This window comes from Planococcus citri, chromosome 5, assembly GCF_950023065.1.
Source record: "Planococcus citri chromosome 5, ihPlaCitr1.1, whole genome shotgun sequence".
Lineage (NCBI taxonomy): Eukaryota > Metazoa > Arthropoda > Insecta > Hemiptera > Pseudococcidae > Planococcus > Planococcus citri.
In genome coordinates this window covers 65,309,353-65,330,032 of record NC_088681.1, presented here as the reverse complement: position 1 = coordinate 65,330,032, position 20,680 = coordinate 65,309,353, and the positions used below count along the sequence as shown (strand labels likewise).

General features: G+C 33.8%; 1 protein-coding gene across 1 annotated transcript; it reads right to left on the bottom strand.

The window, feature by feature from the left end:
- Nucleotides 1-10,356: 10,356 nt before the first annotated feature.
- Nucleotides 10,357-19,300, bottom strand: LOC135848084 (uncharacterized). The gene is made up of 2 exons (XM_065367859.1): nucleotides 18,984-19,300; nucleotides 10,357-16,047 (listed from the first exon to the last, which is right to left on the bottom strand). The coding sequence occupies exon 2, from the start codon at nucleotides 16,039-16,041 to the stop codon at nucleotides 14,176-14,178; it is 1,866 nt and encodes a 621-aa protein (XP_065223931.1). The 5' UTR covers nucleotides 16,042-16,047; nucleotides 18,984-19,300; the 3' UTR covers nucleotides 10,357-14,175.
- Nucleotides 19,301-20,680: the final 1,380 nt, after the last annotated feature.

Here is a 20,680-nt window from a genome sequence, read left to right as displayed (position 1 = left end):
TTTTGTTCTGTTTATTTATTTTACAAAGTTCAATATCGAACAGCTGCAAGTAGGTAGCTAGGTACCTAGTTATTGAGGAGGAGTGGAGTATATCTGCAGACTTTGCAGTGTGGTTCGTGTGCCTCTCCAGCCAATAGGAAGGGTGCCACGTATCGAACGGTATCTTTTTCAAAGCTCTGATATCACTCATTATTTTCAAGGTGCTCGTCTCAGAAAAATCTATAAAATGGATGGCGCTCAAGTTATCACCTAAGGGATCTTGGAGGATGGCAAATTTGTAAGATTTTTACCAACCTTATAAGGATGTAAAAATCCTATATGATTAACCCACAGATTACTCATACCTACTCGTATCAAATACCTAAGTTGAATGACACTGACGTCGGAGAGATGAGGTGAATAATTGTTTTGAAAGATTCGACTCCTTGGGGAAGTTTTTTTGTTATGGGCCAATTTTCAGGTTAGAAGTGTTCCCATCTCGTTTCAGAATCTAGAATTCCTTCATTATGAAAACAAATATTCACGAAAATAGAAAACGAATAGGTAAAGCACCCAGCAGACCCATAGCAGGTTGGTGAAACGAAAAATTAAAATGAGTCATCAAATTTTTTACACCATCCGTGATACAAATTGAACAGGAGAATGACGTCGACGAATAATAGTACAAAAGCATTGTCATTTGATGGAGGTTCTTTTACTTTTACACCGTCTTATCGTAATTCCAAAGCATTTGAGATAACGCAACCTTTTCCTGCAGTTTGCAAAAGCTGCAGGCGCCTAAGTATTGAACTTATAACTTCTCATTTTTGCAGATTTGAAGAACTATTTCACTGATCTACAAGCTTTTTTGCTGGTTCCGTTGCTCAAAAAACATAAATAATTGTTTTAAAAATGATCAATTTGAAGGAAAAATTTGAAAATGACTTAAGATGAATGCAACCAGCGAGTCGATTGTGAGACCATGACTTGAATGAACAATATTATTATTTTGATTCAATAAGAAATCGATCCACCATTCTGACCATATTAGGATCATCCCATCAATGTTTTGTCTTTAAAAGCCACGTGAAAAACAGCTGCCATTGGTAACTTCTTAATTCGTTTGTCTGAAAAAAATGTCCAACAAAACTTCGGCTAGCGATTTTCATCCATAACCATAATTAATTTTGAAATAGCTCGGTAAAAAGCTGCTTCAAATCTGACTTCTGCCAGATTAGTAAAGAAAATACAATTTATTCTGCTTTTGTGTATGTATAGCTGCCTACGTTAGTAAAAATAGGAGTAAGTCTCCTCTTCAAGGAACGCTTTAGTTATATCAATGGATATGTTTTATTCGCCTCATGAAGTATCAGAAGTTGGTGATTGTTTTCAAAGTTCGTAAGACTGACAAAATGTCAACAAAGTAATTATTTCCAACTTCTTGGTGATTCAAAATACAGGGTGGCCAGAAAGTCTACTTACAATTTTTTTTTTTGAAAAGTGCAAATAGACTTTTTAACTAGTTCGTAATCTATTTTTTATTTTTGTGTGAAAAACAATTTTTCCGCCCTTTTTCGTTTTTTTTCCTCTTTATACATATTGAACAGGGTGGCCAAAAAAATCTGCTATTTTTTTTTTTTGAAATTGCAAACGGATTTTTCAACCATTCCGTATTGTGAAATCAGATTACTTCAAATTATTGATCACGTTCTTCTCCCAAGTTTTTGAAAGTCTGACATGAAAAACAATCGATTTTTTTGTTCTTCAAAGATCAGGCAAAAAAAGTAGATAACTTTTTCGTAGTTTTCAAAACTAACATACCGTAATGGATGCATAATTTGAAAATTTGAGGAAAATTCAGGAAGAATACATTTTTATGATACAGGGTCATTCCACGTCAATTGGACCAAGAAGTGGTAGGTGGGTTCGGCGGTTTTTAGGAATTTTTTCCTGTGGAAAGGTCTTCCGAAGGGATGACCAATGGCGCAAATCGCAGCCCTCTAGACCATTTTTAAAGGCAGCCAGGGGGTGTCAAAGTTTTCAGTGAACCTAAAATATCATCCATTTCAGCAGTGGATTACTCGATAACCGCGATACCTACCAAAATGAAACATTCTCCCATAGTTAAGGGTTTTGAGAGGCTTTTTGGTGATATCATAAAAATCAGTGTTGCCACTTTTTTTTGTGAAAAAAATTTGCTCGAATAGTTTCGAAACGTAGTTTTCATATCGTTCCGACTCTCAAAAATTCTGTCAAAAAATATATTAAACTTTTCACGCCTGAACAACATATTCAAAAAATTGGGTGTTGACATGTTGCAAAGTTGATTTTAAAAAAATTTAAAGTTTGCGAAAAAATGCGATTTTTTGATTTAAAACATGAAAAAAAGTTCTGATAGGTGAAGTTGACCAATTTGACACCTATTTTTACGTATCCGTTGAAAAAGTTGAAAACTCCCTTCATTCGATGAAATAAATTCATCACAAAAAAATCAAAATTTAAAAAAATTCAATTTTCAATTTCAATCATCAAAAAAAGTTTAAATTTATTCAGATGTCTTATTTTGACTTCTTTCTGACGTATTTCATGAAAAAGTTGTCAAAAATTACACTCACAACAAAAAAATAAAAAACTGTTCATTTTTTGTGAGGAAGTCATTTCTTCGAGTGAAAGGATTTTTTCAACTTTTTCGACAGATGCGTAAAAATAGGTCTCAAATTGGTCAACTTCACCCATCAAAACTTTTTTTCAAGTTTTAAATCAAAAAATAGCATTTTTTTGCAAACTTTCAATTTTTTCAAATCGTCTTTGCAACATGTTACCAACCCAATTTTTTAATATGTTGTTGAGCATGAAAAGTTGTCCATAATATATTTTTTTCAGAATTTTTGAGAGTCGGAACAATATGAAAACTACATTTCAAATCTTTTTGAGCTAATTTTTTGTACGAAAAAAAATGGCAACACTGATTTTTATGATATCACCGAAAAGCCGTTCAAAACCCCTAACTATGAGAAAAAGTTCCATTTTGGTAGGTATCGCGGTTATCGAGTAATTCACTGCTGAAATGGATGATATTTTAGAGGATTACTGAAAACTTTGACACCCCCTGGCTGCCTTTAAAAATGGGCTAAAGGGCTGCGATTTGAGCTATTGGTCATCCCTTCGGAAGGTCTTTCCACAGGAAAAATTTCAAAAAAATCACCGAACTCACCTACCACTTCTTAGTCCATTTGACGTGGAATGACCCTTCTGCCAGATTAGTAAAGAAAATACAATTTGGTCTACTTTTGTGTATGTATACTTATAGTTGCCTACGTTAGTAAAAATAGGAGTAAGTCTCCTCTTCAAAAAAAGTTTTATATCAATGGATATGTTTTATTCGCCTTGTTTTCAATGTTCGTAAAAGACTGACAAAATGTCAAGAATTCATAACTATCATTTCCAACTTCTTGGTGATTCAAAATACAGGGTGGCCAGAAAGTCTACTTACTTTTTTTTTTTTTTTGAAACTGCAAATAGACTTTTCAACTAGTTCGTAACCTATTTTTTATTTTTGTGTGAAAAACAATTTTTTCCGCCGTTTTTCAATTTTTTTTCATCTTTACACGTACATATTGAACAGGAAGGCCAAAAAATCTGTTTTTTTTTTTTTTTTGAAATTGAAAACGGATTTTTTAACCATTCCGTATTGTGAAATCAGATTATGTACGTATACTTCAAATTATATTGATCACGTTCTTCTCCCAAGTTTTTAAAGGTCTGACATGAAAAACAATCGATTTTTTTGTTTTTAACAAAATATCGGAAATTAGATATTTTTTCATTCTTCAAAAACCAGGCAAAAAATGGTAACTTTTTTTTCGTAGTTTTCAAAACTAACATAGGTGGGTACCGTAATAGATGCATAATTTGAAAATCTGGGAAAAATTCAGGAAGAATACATTTTTATGATACATGAACTTTTCGTAGTGGGCTCGGTAATTGATTTTATCTAAAAATTTCTTTATTCTGAAGTTAAAATAATTGAAAAACTCGCGGACACTATCAAAGTGATGACCTATTCTCTCGCTTCCTTCGGGGTCACTTCGGTTTCTTTTTCCAAATTTCAAAATTCAAATTTCTGAAACGTTTTTATTTTAATCTGAAAAACATTAAATTCAACAAAATCACATTCAGATATCAAAAAAAATGCTTTTTGCTTCCTGGCTTATGAATTTTCAAAAGCTTTTATTTGGTTTATTGGTTTTCTTTATCCCTCGCAAGTTTTTGTAATAAATCTAAAACATATTAAATCCAAAAAAAAAAAAACAATTTCAAATATTTACCTATTAAAAATGCTTTTTACCACCTGGATTATAAATTCTTGAAATCATTCGCCCTCGCTTCGTTCGGAGGCCTCTTCGGTTTCCCTTTTCAAAGTTCAAAATTCAAATTTGAGAAAAAATTTTATTTAAAGCTGAAAAACATTTTTAATTTAAAAATATCAAATTAGACATCAAAAAGTACGTTTTTTTTACCTCCGGATTTATAATTTTTCAAAATCACTTGCCCTCGTGTTGTTCGGGCTAATTTGGTTTGGAAATCAGTGCATTTTCTATTAAAAATTATATGTAGATGCCAGAGATAAATTTTAAATTCGACTTGAAAATATAATATTTTTTGATACTTAGTAGTGGTACCATGTCGGTCTATCGTTTCAAAATCGCAAAAGAGTGGCATCGGAAAGATATAAAATTTTTGCGATATTCCTTCGAAAGGGGACCATTTCCCGACCCCGAAACCACCATTACATTTTTGAGATCGAATTGCAAAACCCGATCCAGGGGTTCCCAAAGTTGTGAAAATTGATGTCCAGTGTGATTTTTCTCTGCAAATGTGAATTTTAATTTTCGATTTTGGAGTTGCAGAATAAAGTTTGAAAAAAAAATTGAAATTGATTAAAAATTCAATTTTCAAAGACATCTCATCCATCTTTCATTTTTGAGGTAAAGTGAGTGGAATAAAATATTGTCACCAGTTCCACCGGAGCCTATTTTGTGAGAAAGTGCGGTGGAGGGATGCAGTGTAGAAGTTTTCCCAAAAGGAAATTTTGAAAAATTGCCAAATAAAACTAAAAAAATGAAAGAATTAAAAAAAATTCTGGTAACTTTTTCAAAAAATTTTGAATTTTTTTAGGTCAAAATTATCCAAATACAAAATTTATAAAGTTTGCCACACTGAGAATTTCGAATGATGGAATGTTATTACCGGAAGAGCAAAAAAAAGTTACTAAAATTTTTCATTTCAAAAAGCTTATAATTATGTACTTCCAAAAATATTTTTTAGGTACCTCCTTAATTTTTTTTTCTCAAAACAGTGCCAGCCACCAGACAGGGTTATGAAAATTGGGGAATTGCAACTGCAATTTACGATTTAGCGTCCTCTAAAGAAGGAAATACAAAAAAGGCCTGATTGTCTTGTCACTACACATGTATATTTTATTTCAGTATTTCAACCCCTAATCCTATCCTATAATTATTGTTTTTCTTTTTTCATTTTATTTCATAGAATAATTTTGTTGTAAAAATATTACAACTTTCAAGTTCAAAAATGTACTTTTATTGATAATGGAGCAGTAACAGAAAGAGGGGGGATATCATGGCCAAGTGCATCGAGAGGTATCTTAAGTTCATTTGGTGTCAACACTTCAGCAACATAACCTCATAAGTGAAGCTATTTCAGGGAGGGCACTTTTAGTATGTAGTTATTGAAGCTCTAGCGAGGGGGGTGAGGCGTGGGGGGTGGATTGTGGCTGTGTGTATCGAGAACAATCTCAAGTGCAACATGAAGAGAACAGTTCAACGGTAAAACCTCGTGAGAAATTCAAATTCAGGTTTGGATGCAACTTTGTTAGATTACGTTTTTTCACGTTCCAACCCCCTCACCTCGGCCCCTATCAATGCTAAGGAAAAAAATTACACATTTTTGAAATCGTCATAAAATTTTGCAAATTTTTTATCTGAAACATTTTTTGATTGCAAAATTCATTTACTGACAATATTCGTTTGAATGCGTGACTTCAAAAACTTGGAATACAAAAATTCAACTTTGGGAACCACTGAAATGTTGGGTATCACTAGATGAGAACAATCATGGGCAGATATTTCAAGAGTGATCCAATACGAGTTATTTGAGACCACGAGCACCCCTCTACCCCCCTTGGGTTAGGATTTATTGGCCAAAACAGATGACAACGGAGGTGCTCAATTTTCACAACTTTGGGAACCCCTGGATCGGGTTTTGCAATTCGATCTCAAAAATGTAATGGTGGTTTCGGGGTCGGGAAATGGTCCCCTTTCGAAGGAATATCGCAAAAATTTTATATCTTTCCGATCCCATTGTTTTGATAATTTTCGCTTTGGTACCCCTACTAACTTACTCTGGAGATTCTCAAGTGAGTCGGTTGGGGACTTTGTAATTTATGCTCTCCCCTCATCAATTTCTTCTTGAAAGTTGGGGTCTGATAGGAGAAAAAAACTGGACATTTTTAATCTGTGTACGACTGTACCTCACTAGACTTTATTGAAAAAAAAAAATCGATAAAATTACAGCAAAATACGCCATAATAACCTATGTCATGTCATATCTCTGACAAATTCAAACGATAGAAAAAACTCCCCGGGTACGCATTTCGAATCGAAACCTGGACTAATCAAAGGAAAAAGGCCATTTCACTTCAAAGCACGTCAATATAGGTTATCAATTAATCGACGTCTAAACGTAGATAATCCAAACCTTTAGGGCTTTATCGCATCGTATCCGATATTCTATCAATTCGCAGAGATTTCGCACAAAAAGCAAATAATCGAACGCGAATAAATGGTGTGTAAAAAGGTGGATGTTTTTTCAACTGTAGCTCTGCCTATACCTACACCATAGCCAATATCTATACCATACCAGGGAAATGGTAAAAAAAACACGTACCTAACACATATAACGTTTTTAATTAACAAAATCGTTGTATAGTTTTGTGCGAATGGTGCAGGAACGGCAATGATAAAATGAAATTAATGGAGATTTAGCGATTTAGTAATTCCCAAAGTATTTTACGGTCTAAAAGAGAAGGATACCGGGGATCAATTTAATTAACATTTCGTGTACATATAAAATAGATTATCGACGATGGTCGATGTCGATGGTGTTTCACTATATAATACGATATGTAAATGCGGAGTTTACTGTCTTTTTTTTTTCTCTTTTTAATATCGAATTATATTTCCTTGTTTACCAAATCGTTCGAATAAAAATAACGCGAAAGCAAACATTTATAATTTTCTTTGTACGAATCAGTCACGTTTTTAGTAATTGCCAAAACCACTTAAAAATCGCCCGAGTAATGTGTAAATTTGTTTGCTTGTTGCTTTACGATTAGGCTGGTTGTAGGGTAGGTAGTGGATAATATCGTTCTTTTATTCGAGTTATCGGCATTGTTTACGCTTGGGTGGTTTTATTGTACGGTGTTCGAGTAGGGTTGGGGTTGATTAAACGTATCAATTGTGTACGAGGGACTTGGAAATATCTTGAATGAAGTTTTTATTTTTATTTTTAATTTTTTTTGGAAATGTTTAAGGTTACCTTAAGTAAGTTGGTAGAGAGATTTCAGAAACGAGGTAAGTACGTATAATGTGTTCATAAGGTAAAATGTAAAACTGCAATTCTACCCTTTCCATTAGACATTCGAACCGAATCGTTCGATTACCGCGGCTTTTCGACAAAAGATCACTCCGATGGGACGCGACGTTCCCCTTCTTTCCCACGTGTTCAACACGCGACTACTCGCGGTAGTCGAATTCGAACAAAGGTGTCGCGTGTCGCCACCAGACCACCCCCTACGAAACGCGTGGGAAATTGGGTTAAAGCCGGTTCCCTTATTGGACCTTAGGCGTGTTTTTCCATCTATACGACGTCGGTCGTCGTCGTCTTGTGCGATACTTTTATACGAGGTGAATTTTCATTTCGTGCATTAAATACTAAATCGAATTATCGAGACGATCATTCCTACTCTTTGCAGCAAACTAGCAGCAACATTGTTTCTTGAGGGGGTTCGTTGGGCATATGTGGCGATGATTTTTTCAATTATTGTTACGAGTGAAGGTCGAATTTCGATTAAGGGAGGGGAGAGGAGGGAAACTGTCAAGAGATCGTATATCATTTTTGGCGAGATTTTATCCTATATTAGAAACTCATGTACTTGATTAAAATTTCCGTAGCTGAAGTTCATTTATTTGGATTGTTGGTAAATTTTTGAAAAATTTTAAAAAATTCGAAGAAGCTGTTTCAAGGGTGACTTTTATGTAATTTTTTGAGAGAAATGAACCATTGTGACCGTTTGTTCAATTCAACTCTCACACATCAACAATTACTAGTTTTGGATCATTCTGGAGCCTCCAGCAATTTTTTAATTTTTTCTCCAGAAATTTCAAATTACTCTACAAGAGTAAAAATTGAACTTCTGGCACCTGAGCATCTTCATGGCCATTTTAGGTCGTTATCACGGAATTCCTGGAGTAGGGGTAACGGCCCTATTCTTTTACCCCCCTAAGGACATATCTTGAAATTTCTTCTGACCTAATGAAGCTAGAGAAAAACTGAAAAGCGCATTGAAATCAGCAAACATTCGTTGACAAGATTCAGTGTTTGCCAAAAGTTTAATTTCATTAGGTTCGCCAGATAAAATTTTTTTTTTGCAAAAAAACGAGTTCGCAATTTTTTACCCCCATTCGCTATTTCGTTTACCCCCTTTCGCTATTTTTTTTACCCCCCAATTTTTTCTGTGTTTTCAATAGTAACCATATAGATTCAACGTTTCCTGACAAATTATTAATTAATCATGCCAAAAAGTGTCCTTTCCGTTATCATTAGTGTATTCATTGCTTGAAAACCTAATTGAGAATAAAATTGAGAATTTATAAAGATTATTTGTGCAAATTTTCAACAAAAAAATTTAATACACGTATTTTTGGACTCTAAAATTCCTGGACCACCAGATGAACGCATTTTTTCACAAGAAACTATTTTTAGACATTTTTTGCGGATATAGATGGTGAAAGTTCCTGCTACAATTTTCTGTTTCCATGTTATTGCTGAACTTAAGGTCTTCAATTTTGTACCCGTTTTTGTTTTGTTTGCTTTCACAGACAACCTATATTAGAGGGGTATCAATCATATTTTATTCAATTTTTTTGGTTGATTATTTACATTGATGTAATCAACTGTAGAAAGTGTTTTTTAGACAATATTATTTACAAAAGTTCAGAGCCATACATTCAAAACTTCCTCAAAAATGAATAAAATTTATATCACGCCTTTAAACGGTCTTCAGCGAGCAAAAATTCTGAAAATAGTGGGGGGTAAAAAAATTAGAGAACAAAAATTAATATGGATTTTCTATTTTTTTACCCGGTAAAAAAAATAGAAAACTGGGCTTGAATCGTTCTCTATTTTTTTACCCCCTCTAAAAAATTTTAGAAAACAATTTTGATGAAAACTAACCAGCTCATCTAATAGACCAGAGCGTGTAGAATTCAGCGATGTACTCATGAACTCATTTTGATGGAAATTAGTGCGTCCAATCCTTAAAATCAAAACACACTTTTTTAAAATTTTGTTAAGAAAATCGACTAAAATTCACATCACATTTTTCAAAGTCCCCTGAACCATGAAGATTAAATGGAAAATGCAGTTTTTCAAGAGCGTTGTGTTCCAAAAGAACCACAAAACATGTTGATATGGTTTTCAATTCGATTCATGACTTTGGTGGCTTATTTTTCAGAAAATTCTTGGGGGGTAAAAAAAACTAGAGAGGGTAAAAAAAACTGGGCCGTTACCCCTATGTGTTCAAAAGTGAATTTTTAAAAAATTTGTAAATTTCAGAAAAAGTTGAAAAAAATTATTTTTCAAGAAAAGTTGTCAATTTTTGCATTTTAGTGACGTTTTCTGATCAATTCGACGTCACTGAGCACGAAAATAATGTTCGTTTTACAATTGGACTAGTAGTTTGTGAAATCGTCGCAATATCTTACCGAAGCAGCAACTCATGACTCAAATGGACGCCAGATTCGGACTCGGCGACCTCGAGTTAGTCGAAAACGACATTTGACCCAATTCTTTTGAAAATAAAAAAAATGCAAAGATGTTTATGCGTTTTTTTGGGCAAAAAAATTTAATAATGCGATTCGTGTTTCTTCGTCAATAACTTTTTAATAATATAAGTATATAAAAGTTTTTTACAATGTTGTACGAATATACATACGTAAATAGTAGGCCTCAGAAACTATAATACCACAGTGAAAAAATTCACGAAGCATAACAAAATCAAAAAAATACAACTACATAGATAGGTGCACACCTTTATTACAATCATCGCAAAAAATTGTCTGAATACGGTGGAAATGACCAGACTTAATCACTAAATAGAAAAAACAAAAACATTGTAACCGCGATGAAAACTTGAAAAAAAAACAAACAAACGAACAATTTGTTGGTAAAAAAAAATTATCGAATAGTTAAATTTGTTATATAAAAATATTTAGAAAATCATAAATAAATTTTAATAACTAACTATGTACATGTAAGTACCTGCCTGAAATAACACCAAATATACACGAAAACTCTGATCAAAAGTGTTCTAATATTGCTAGGTAAAAACCGTTTACAAAATCCTAAGACTACCAGCAAAAAATCATTGAAAAGTACACAAAAGTTTTCTAAAGTACAAAAACAAATCTTTAGGTGGTGCGAAAATCGTGTTAAAAATTATAGATCATAAAAGTAAATTAATGAGACGAGAAAAATTCTCTACAATGCTCTGAAAATTGTTCAAAAAAGGAATAATTTGGTGGAAAATATCTCTATTTAAGAAAAAAAAATAGACTTATGATGATTAAAAGTTGAGCATGTTTGCAATTTAATATTCATCTAGATTTTTTCAAGAACTGTGACAATTTGCGCAATACACAAGACCTTCAAATTTTTTATCGAGATTTAGGTAGGTAGGTAGCAATTTTTAGCAATTTTTTCACAATTTTAATACCTACTTACCTACTTATTTGAACAATTTTTCAACTCGCAGATGAATTGGAATTTCTATATATTTTGTTCTTTTTCTACTAATAAGGGAACCTCTTGAGGTGTCACTCTCCGATTTAAACGAGACCGCGATTTTTGGAAAGAGCATAGTCTAAAACCCCCAAAACCAAATTTTCAGCTGCCCAAGTTCATTTTTCAATTTTTTGCGAACCTTTGAAAATTTAAAATTGATTGTTTTTGGCGATTTATGATTTTTTCTAAAAAGTACGTACTTGATCAGTAAAAATGGTCAAAACGAGTCCCAAAACTAATCTCAATTACCCAAATCCAAATTTCACCATTTCCAGCCATTCTGGAGCCTCCAGCTCGATTTTCAATTTCTCCAGAATTTTGAATTTGCTACAGAAGGCGTGAATATGAAGTTGGGCAGCTAAAAATCGAGTTGTGTATTATACTCAACCTGTTTAACGAGTTTATCCACATTTGAGCCGATTTTGAGAGTGACCCCTCAAAAGTGGTTTTTTGACCTGCTTTTTTCAAAATTAAAAAATCCAAAAAATAAAAAAGTTACCGTTTGCGTGGAAATTTTAGAAATTCACGCGATTCGCTGTATCTTGTCTAAAACCAATCCCCCAAATCCAAATTTCACAATTTCCAGCCATTTTAGAGCCACTAGCACGATTTTTCAATTTCTCCAAAATTTGGAATTTGCTCCAGAAGGCGTGAATATGAAGTTGGGCAGCTAAAAATCGAGTTTTGTATTATACTCGACCGGTATAACGAGTTTATCAACATTTGAGCCGATTCTGGGAGTGACACCTCAAGAGTGGTGTTTTGACCAGCTGGTCATTCCACATCAATTGAACCAAGAAGTGGTAGGTGGGTTCGACGATTTTTTTGAAATTTTTCGTGTCGGAAGACCTTTTGAAGAGATGACCCATGGCGCAAATCGCAGCCCTCTAGCCCATTTTTAACGACAGCCAGGGGGTGTCAAAGTTTTCAGTGAACCTAAAATATCATCCATTTCAGCAGTGGATTACTCGATAACCGCGATACCTAACAAAATGGAACTTTTTCTCGTAGTTGAAGATTTTGAAAGGCTTTTTGGTGATACCATAAAAATCAGTGTTGCCACTTTTTTTCGTACAAAAAAATAGCTCAAAAAATTTCAAAACGTAGTTTTCATATCGTTCCGGCTCTCAAAAATTCTGAAAACAATATATTATGGACAACTGTTCATGCTGAACAACATATTAAAAAATTGGGGCGGTAACTTGTCGCAAAGTCGACTTAAAAAAATTTAAAGTTTGCGAAAAAATGCGATTTTTTGATTTAAAACATGAAAAAAGTTTTGATTGGTAAAGTTGACCCATTTGACCACTATTTTTACGTAACTGTTGAAAAAGTTGAAACCTTCCTTTCACTCGATAAAATAAACTCATCACAAAAAAATAAAAATTCGAAAAAATTCAATTTTCAATTCCAAACATCAAAAAAAGTTTAAATTTATTCAGTTGTCTTATTTTGACTTCTTTCTGACGTATTTCATGAAAAAGTTGATAAAAATTACACTTACAACAAGAAAAATTAAAATAAGTATGTTTATTTTTTGAATTTTTTCGAATTTTGATTTTTTTTTTGTGATGAGTTAATTTCACCGAATGAAGGAGTTTTTTCAACTTTTTCAATGGATACGTAAAAATAGAGGTCAAATGGGTCAATTTTACCAATCAAAACTTTTTTCAATGTTTTAAATCAAAAAATCGCATTTTTTAGCAAACTTTAAATTTTTTAATCGACTTTGCGATAAGTTACCATCCCAATTTTTTAATATGTTGTTCAACATGACAGTTGTCCATAATATATTTTTTTCAGAATTTTTGATAGTCGGAACGATATAAAAACAACGTTTCGAAACTTTTTGAGCTAATTTTTTTCACGAAAAAAAGTGGCAATACTGATTTTTATGATATCACCAAAAAGCCTTTCAAAACCCCTCACTATGAGAAAATGTTTCATTTTGGTAGGTATCGCGGTTATCGAGTAATCCACTGTTGAAATCGATAATATTTCAAGTTCACTGAAAACTTTGACACCCCCTGGCAGCCGATAAAAATGTGCCAGAGGGCTGCGATTTGCGCCATTGGTCATTCCTTCGGAAGGTCTTTCCACACGAAAAATTTCAAAAAAATCGCCGAATCAACCTACCACTTCTTGGTCCAATTGACGTGGAATGACTCCAGCTGTTTTCAAAATTTAAAAATCAAAAGTTTTCCGTTTGAGTGGAAATTTTCGAAATTTGCGCGAATCGCTGTATTTTGTCCAAAACTAACCCCTTAAATCCAAATTTCACCTCCACGCTAACGGGAAACTTTTGATCTTTTTGGTTTTTAATTTTGAAAAAATCTGGTCAAAAAATGGCTCTTGAGGTGTCACTCCCAAAATCGGCTGGCTCGAATGAGTATAACACACAACTCGATTTTTAGCTGCCCAACTTCATATTCAAGCCTTCTGGAGCGAATTCAAAATTCTGGAGAAATTATAAAATTGGATTACCATTACCTAATGGGTTAAAAAAATTTATATTGAGATTATTATCTAAAATAATTGGCTCCAGAATGATGGGAAATGGTGAAATTTGGATTTGGATAATTAATATTAGTTTTGGGACTTATTTTGACCATTTTTACCGATAAAGTACGTACTTTTTAAAAAAAATCATAAATCGCAAAAAACAGTCAATTTTGAATTTCAAACGTTCGCCAAAAATCGAAAAATGAACTTGGGCAGCTGAAAATGTGGTTTTGGGGGTTTTAGACTATGTTCTTTCCAAAAATCGCGGTCCCGTTCAAATTGGAGTGTGACATCACAAGCTTAATTTTAGACTTATTTTAGGGCTACCTACCTATTCATAGTACATGTATTTGTACCTACCTATACTCGTATGATGAAAATACTCGTATTCGATAGTACATTACATATGTACCTATTATTATCTATTATCTAGGTACCTATATATGTACATTATTAAAGAATAAAGAGTCGATTGAACAATAACAATTAAACAGACCTATACCGTAACCGTTTTTTAAGTCATCAAAAACGAGTTTTAGTGTCATCTAACCACTAAGAAATACAAGTTGATATGAATTCGTCAACCCCCTCATCACTTCCCAAGCACCATAATAAGATCGAATTGATCATATCCCCGCGAAGTATAAGAGCACGCTTATGTGCCTTCTTAGCCATAATACGCTCTTTCAAAAAACCAGTCAAACTCATTTTGACCTGCATTACGGTTTCTTCTGTTGAAACAAGAGTATCAATAAATTTGATGACCGTTTTCGAAGAAACAAGATCTGCGCAAATAATGCTCGATAAACTCTTGAGAAGTAAAGGCGACGAGATGAGGAGATTTTTAAAATCGGTGGAAACATCTTTAACGATGTCAATAAATTCCTCGATTTTATAGATGATCAATGCGCTGAGTCGACAATTTTCACCGAGAAAAGCTGATTCCAGGATTTGTTCTTTAAAGTTTCTCGCTGTTTGCGATTCGGATTCGGGATGAAAAAAACTCAGAAAGGCATTCAATTCGTCAAAACGCGCATTATAAAATAATGAAACGCAAACTTGAAGGACAACTTCGCTGTTAATCATGCAGTTTTGTTTGAACTGAGTAATCTCATTGTGGCTTTTGAAGCACAGTTGGGCTATTCGTTGCAAATCTTTGGTTCGAACAGCTTCAATCAAAGGACTCCAGCAATTACGCCAAAACAGGTTTCTTTCTTTGATAGATGCATCCTGTAGAATAAGCAGCAGGAACTCGACGTGTATCTGATTCCGATGGTAATCAAATGTAGCAGTCATATTTTCTAACCATTCGCTCTCGGATGAAATATGTCTGATGACCGATTGTTTGAAATCCAGTGGAGTATCGTTCCATATTTCACCACACACATATTCCCAATCTTTATGATCGAACTCGACACAATTGTGAAAATTGTTTCTCATCAAATTAACGGCTATATCTGTAAAAGTACTCTTGTTCATGATGTTCTTCGACCTAATGTACGACCAAATTTTCAGAACGATTGTATAATCTTCACAAGGACGATAGCGGAACAGGGAATGAAATCCGCCACGGTTGCTACGAGTATTATTAACGAATTTATCGAGCTGCGAATCATTCAGTTTTGGTAAAATGAATCTAACAAAATCTAATCCATCGAGGTGTTGAGCTCTTTCCATTTGTTTTTCAACGGGTATACGATTCCAAAAATATTCCAACGAAGGTCTATTATAAGGCATGTGCGCATCAAACATTCGCTCATCGACAGTAAGTCGAGTATCACTGAACCAGGGTCTGGTTGAATTTGGCATTTTACATAACTGATTCGTGAGACGGCAAATCCAGTAATACAATTGCGGGGAAGAGTAGAAATTAATTAAATCCACGTTCATCAGGTGTCTCGATACAGAGGGCCAAATTCGTCTGATATCGTCTTCGAAGAAATACGTACAGGCAATTGTAAACTTCATCATCTTAGTCAATAGTTCGCAACGCATCATACGTTCGGCTGTTCTAACGTAATGAACAGAGCCATCATAATCGCATACGAAATCATCGAAATATTCTAAAACATAGTTCTCGTGACTGAAACAACTGAATACTTGTTTATAATGTTCGAACAGCCAAGGAAGCACAGAGCTCACAAATTTACTAAAAAAAAATTCGATCGTCTCATAAATCGTGGAAGGTAAATCAGGAAGTATACTTTTTCTCCGAGTATTTCCTATTCGTAGCCGATATGAGTTTAATTTTTCCAATTTTCTACCTGTGCGATATTCATTCACTTTATAGCGCCATAATTCGAGGCTAATGGCCATTGCTGACAGTTCTTTTAGCGATACCGGAGTAGGATGAATAATATCGTACACTTTTGGCGCAGCTTCAGTCATTTCTAGCTCTTGGCTTTGTCCAATTTCCATTTGAACCTGAAAATGGATGATCGAATTAATTCTATGAGAAAAACAGCTAACAGACGACATGCATGGACATTATTGTACTATTAGTCCGGCATATGACAATAGGAGTAATTGAAATCCCCCCCCCCGATCCTCCGGGACAACTTTTTTCTTAAAGGGGACATCCTAAGGAACATTTTAAAGCAAACTTGCCCAAAAAAAAGTTGGCCTTACTTACAAAATGGCGGCCATTTTAATTTTGCGTTTCAACATAGGACTTGCACGAAATTTTTCAAACCTTACAAAGGTAGATCGAAATATCATGCAAAAATTTATCACCTGTCAAAATTTCAAGGGCTAAAGTGCGTTTTTTGATTTTTGGTGAATTTTTGAAAATCCAATTTAGGCCAAAAATGAGGGAAAAAATCAAATTATACCAAATTGACCAAGAAAGCTAAAATTTGGAATATTACCCTATTTCAGACATGCCAAATATATTGGAAACGGTTTCAACCCGTTTTGAGCAGTTCTGGAGCCTCCAGCAGATTTTTGAAACTCGAAATTCTCACAAAATTCCATCAAATTGGAGTTGTAAAGCTGAAATTTATTCTAAAAACTAATTTCAATACGCTACGAAGTACTGCAGGTGAATTTCAAGTTGTTTTGGAGCCTCCAGTGACTTTTTGAAAATTCCTGAATCCTCCAGCAGATTTTTGAAACTTGAAATTTTCACAAAATTTCATCAAATGGAGATGGAAAGCTGAAATTTACTCTACACTCCAATTTTAAATTTTAATACCCTCTGAAGACGACTTCAGGTGGGTTCAAGTCATATTTTAGGGCCTCCAGCGACTTTTTTGAAAATTACTGGAGCCTCCAGTAGATTTTTGAAACTTGAAATTTCCCAAAAATTTCATCGAACTGAGATGGAGAGTCGAAATTCATTCTGCAAACTAAGTAATTTCAATACGCCACGAAGTTGGCTGCTGGTGGATTTCAAGTCGTTTTGGAGCCTCCAGCGACTTTTTGAACGGTTGTATGGCATTTTTTTGGCAAATTGAAATTGACTAAAAGTAGCTGGAAGCTTCAAAACCATTTGAAACCACCATGTAGTCTGCGAAGTAAATTTCAGCTTGCCAACTCCATTTGATAAATTAATGTTGCGGAAATTTCAAGTTTAAAAAATCTACTGGAGGCTCCAGTAATTTTCAAAAAAGTCGCTGGAAGCTCTAAAATGACTTGAACCCACCTAAAGTCGTCTTCAGAGGGTGTTAAAATTGGAGTGTAGAGTAAATTTCAGCTTTCCATCTCCATTTGATGAAATTTTGTGAAAATTTCAAGTTTCAAAAATCTGCTGGAGGATTCAGGAATTTTCAAAAAGTCACTGGAGGATCCAAAACGACTTGAAATTCACCTGCAGTACTTCGTAGCGTAATGAATTTAGTTTTTAGAATAAATTTCAGCTTTACAACTCCAATTTGATGGAATTTTGTGAGAATTTCGAGTTTCAAAAATCTGCTGGAGGCTCCAGAACTGCTCAAAACGGGTTGAAACCGTTTCCAATCGATTTGGCATGTCGAAAATAGGGAATTTCCCAAATTTCAGCTTTCTTGGTCAATTTGGTAAAATTTTAATTTTTTTCTCTCATTTTTGGCCCAAAGTGGATTTTCAAAAATTCACCAAAAATCGAAAAACGCACTTTAGCACTTGAAATTTTGACAGGTGATAAATTTTTGCATGATCTTTCGACCTACCTTTGTAAATTTTGAAAAATTTCGTACAAGTCCTATGTTGAAACGCAAAATCTGCGATTTCGGCTGACCTGTCAATCAAAATGGCCGCCATTTTGTAAGTAAGGCCAACTTTTTTTTGGGCAAGTTTGCTTTAAAATGCTCCTTAGGATGTCCCTTTCAAGAAAAAAGTTGTCCCGGAGAATGGAGGGGGGGTTCAATTACTCCTATTGTCATATGCCGGACTATTTATAGGAACTACAAAATCTGACAAAGAAATTCATTTATGGGTCATTGTCATTATCTACACCTCAAATCGACCAACGTTTTTGAGTCATATCCTTCGATTTCGCTAAAATTTTTTTTACAATGTCTGCCCACCCAATAAGTAAGAACTCCGCAATCAGTTTGGTTCCTGCCCTCTCATGGGCCGGATGGGGGTGGGGGGAATTCAATTATTTTCACATTGTCTCGAGGTATTCAATTTCAGCAGCGCATTACTCCAAAGCTACGATATTTTGAACAAAACTGATTTCACAGTTCGAAAGGGCAATGCATAAAGAATTTCGAGCTCAAAATTGGGTCAAAATTTTTGGGTAGGGATTTTTGAAAAAGTGTCTTGTCTCCTATAAAAATAGGTAAATATTTCGTGAGAAATCCAAATATTTCAACGAAAATGTTTTTAAAGCAGTTTTGAAGAATTTTGTACCCTAACTTGAGTGATTTTGTGACGTGTGACCCATTGAGTTGAAATTATGGGGAAAAAATCAAAATTTTATTTCGAAAGTTTTTCTAAATGGGAGTGTTTTTGAAAAATAACACTTTTGGTCAAAATTATCAAAAAAAATGCTCGATCCATTCTAATAAGGTAAACGTAAAAAAATCTCATGAAAAAGTGTAAGAAATTAAAAAACAGACGAAAGAAATTGCAATGCTGAGAACATCTGTAAAGATTTTATTAATAATAAACAAAAAAATAGCATACCTATTACCTACTCGTAAATAAAAATTACCCGATTACGATTAAAATTAGTTACTGAAATAAATCACTGAACATTCGAAACAAAAAGTTTTGACCCCTACACCCCTTGAGGAAATCCTTGCTATCTCATTCGATAAGACCTCAGCATCGTCACTTCGTCAGTTCATGACAAATTTTGTAGCCCAATAATGTCTTATAATATCAGAAACTAAAGCGTACAGAATAAGAATACCTAACTATAACATATACCATACCTAAACACTGCGTACTTACTAACGATGACGATTTTCGGCGAAAAATATTTTACAAGATGGGAACAACGAACAAGTTCATACGTTAAATGCACCGATTTCAAATTTGAAATACCAAAAGGAAAATTTACGCCAACCAAACCAACCACAGTCTACCACAGAATCGTACTATTCTGTTTGCAAGATACACGAGAAAATAGGTTACTAATGGGTAACTATCGCATTTGTACTGGAACTGGAGCACTGCACTGCATACTAGAGATAGGCACTCATTCTTATCTTTTAGTGAGAACTATTCCCTATCTGTATCCATCATGTGAAGGAAGTAGAAGGAAGACTGACGACAACAACATCAAGACCCAAGATGTCTAATGTAAAACACCTTTTGGTTCTATTCAAGTAAGGAGAACGGAAGTAGTACTAATAGATAAGATAACCTGATGACGCATTTCCCAGAATTCCTTTTCTCTGTTTCAATCCCAACAGCAACAGCCAACACTGCCAACAGATAAAAAACACATGGCAGAAATTTTTACGTCGCACGAAATTCAGTTAGCTTCATTTCCAGTTATAATACACATTTTGGGTTTTCGCAATTGCCCGATGGGAGAGGAGAGCCCGGCTTCTGAAAACGTCAAAAGTCCAATTTCGTTCAGATCTCGAAAAACGGCGATGCTACTGCGACCCATCAAAATGAATATAAAATTTGCGAGAAATTTGAATAGAATATCGAAAAAAATGTTTTTACAATAATTTTGAAAAATTTTGAGCCCAAAATTGAGCGACGGTTTTTCGAATTTTGAAAAAGGGTCAGACAACCTATCACAGCTCGTTGAAATGAATTTTCAAAAATTTTGATTTTGAAAAAAAAAACAGGATTTAGCCAACCGAGGACTGATGTTTTTGAAAATTCAATTCAAGAAGTAGGTAAAATTATTATTTTTTTTTACAAGACGTTAATTTCTCTACATTAGACATTTTTAAAATTTTAAAAGTTCATATCTATAGAAAATATAGTTTCCAGGTCCAGGTGCAGAAACTCCAAAAACAGAAAACTGAAAAACCATAATTATACTTGCCTATTTAGTGCGACTGTGCGAGAGCAAAAGCTTTCAAAAATGTGTAATTCAAATTTCAAAAAAGTCGAAAAATAAGTCTCTTTATTAAGTCTAAAAATTTTCAAAATGTGTCGACTTCGTTGAACTTTGCCAACTTTTTCAAAATTTGACAACTTGAAGGGTAGCCCACCCCCTGCTTAGTTTCGTCTCTAAATAGGGAAGGTAATAGGTACCTACCATCATATTTTTAAAAAGAATTATAGGTAGTTATAGAACATGAATTTACAAAAACAGAAAATTGAAATGAGAATTTTATTGTCATAAGTAAAGATTACAGGTATTCAAAATGTGATAAGATACTTTAAAGTTTATAAAAATTAAATCGAAATATTGTTAAAATAATCAAGTATCTGAACAGAAGTACCTATTTACCTATCTCATAAGAAACTAAAAATGCAATAAAAGCTTCGTAAGATAAATTTGTCACATAAGTAAATACCTAATAATTGGAATCTCATAAAAACTGCAACAAATAAAATTCAAAACTAACCTGCAAACACGAAATAAACAAAACAACGCCAACAAAAAACGTTCGAATATCGCTAACAACTGTTTACAATTTAGAAAAAACATAAAAATACC

Excerpts from the sequence above, each read along its gene's own strand:
- LOC135848084 (XM_065367859.1), bottom strand. The coding sequence starts at position 16,041 with ATGGAAATTGGACAAAGCCAAGAGCTAGAAATGACTGAAGCTGCGCCA.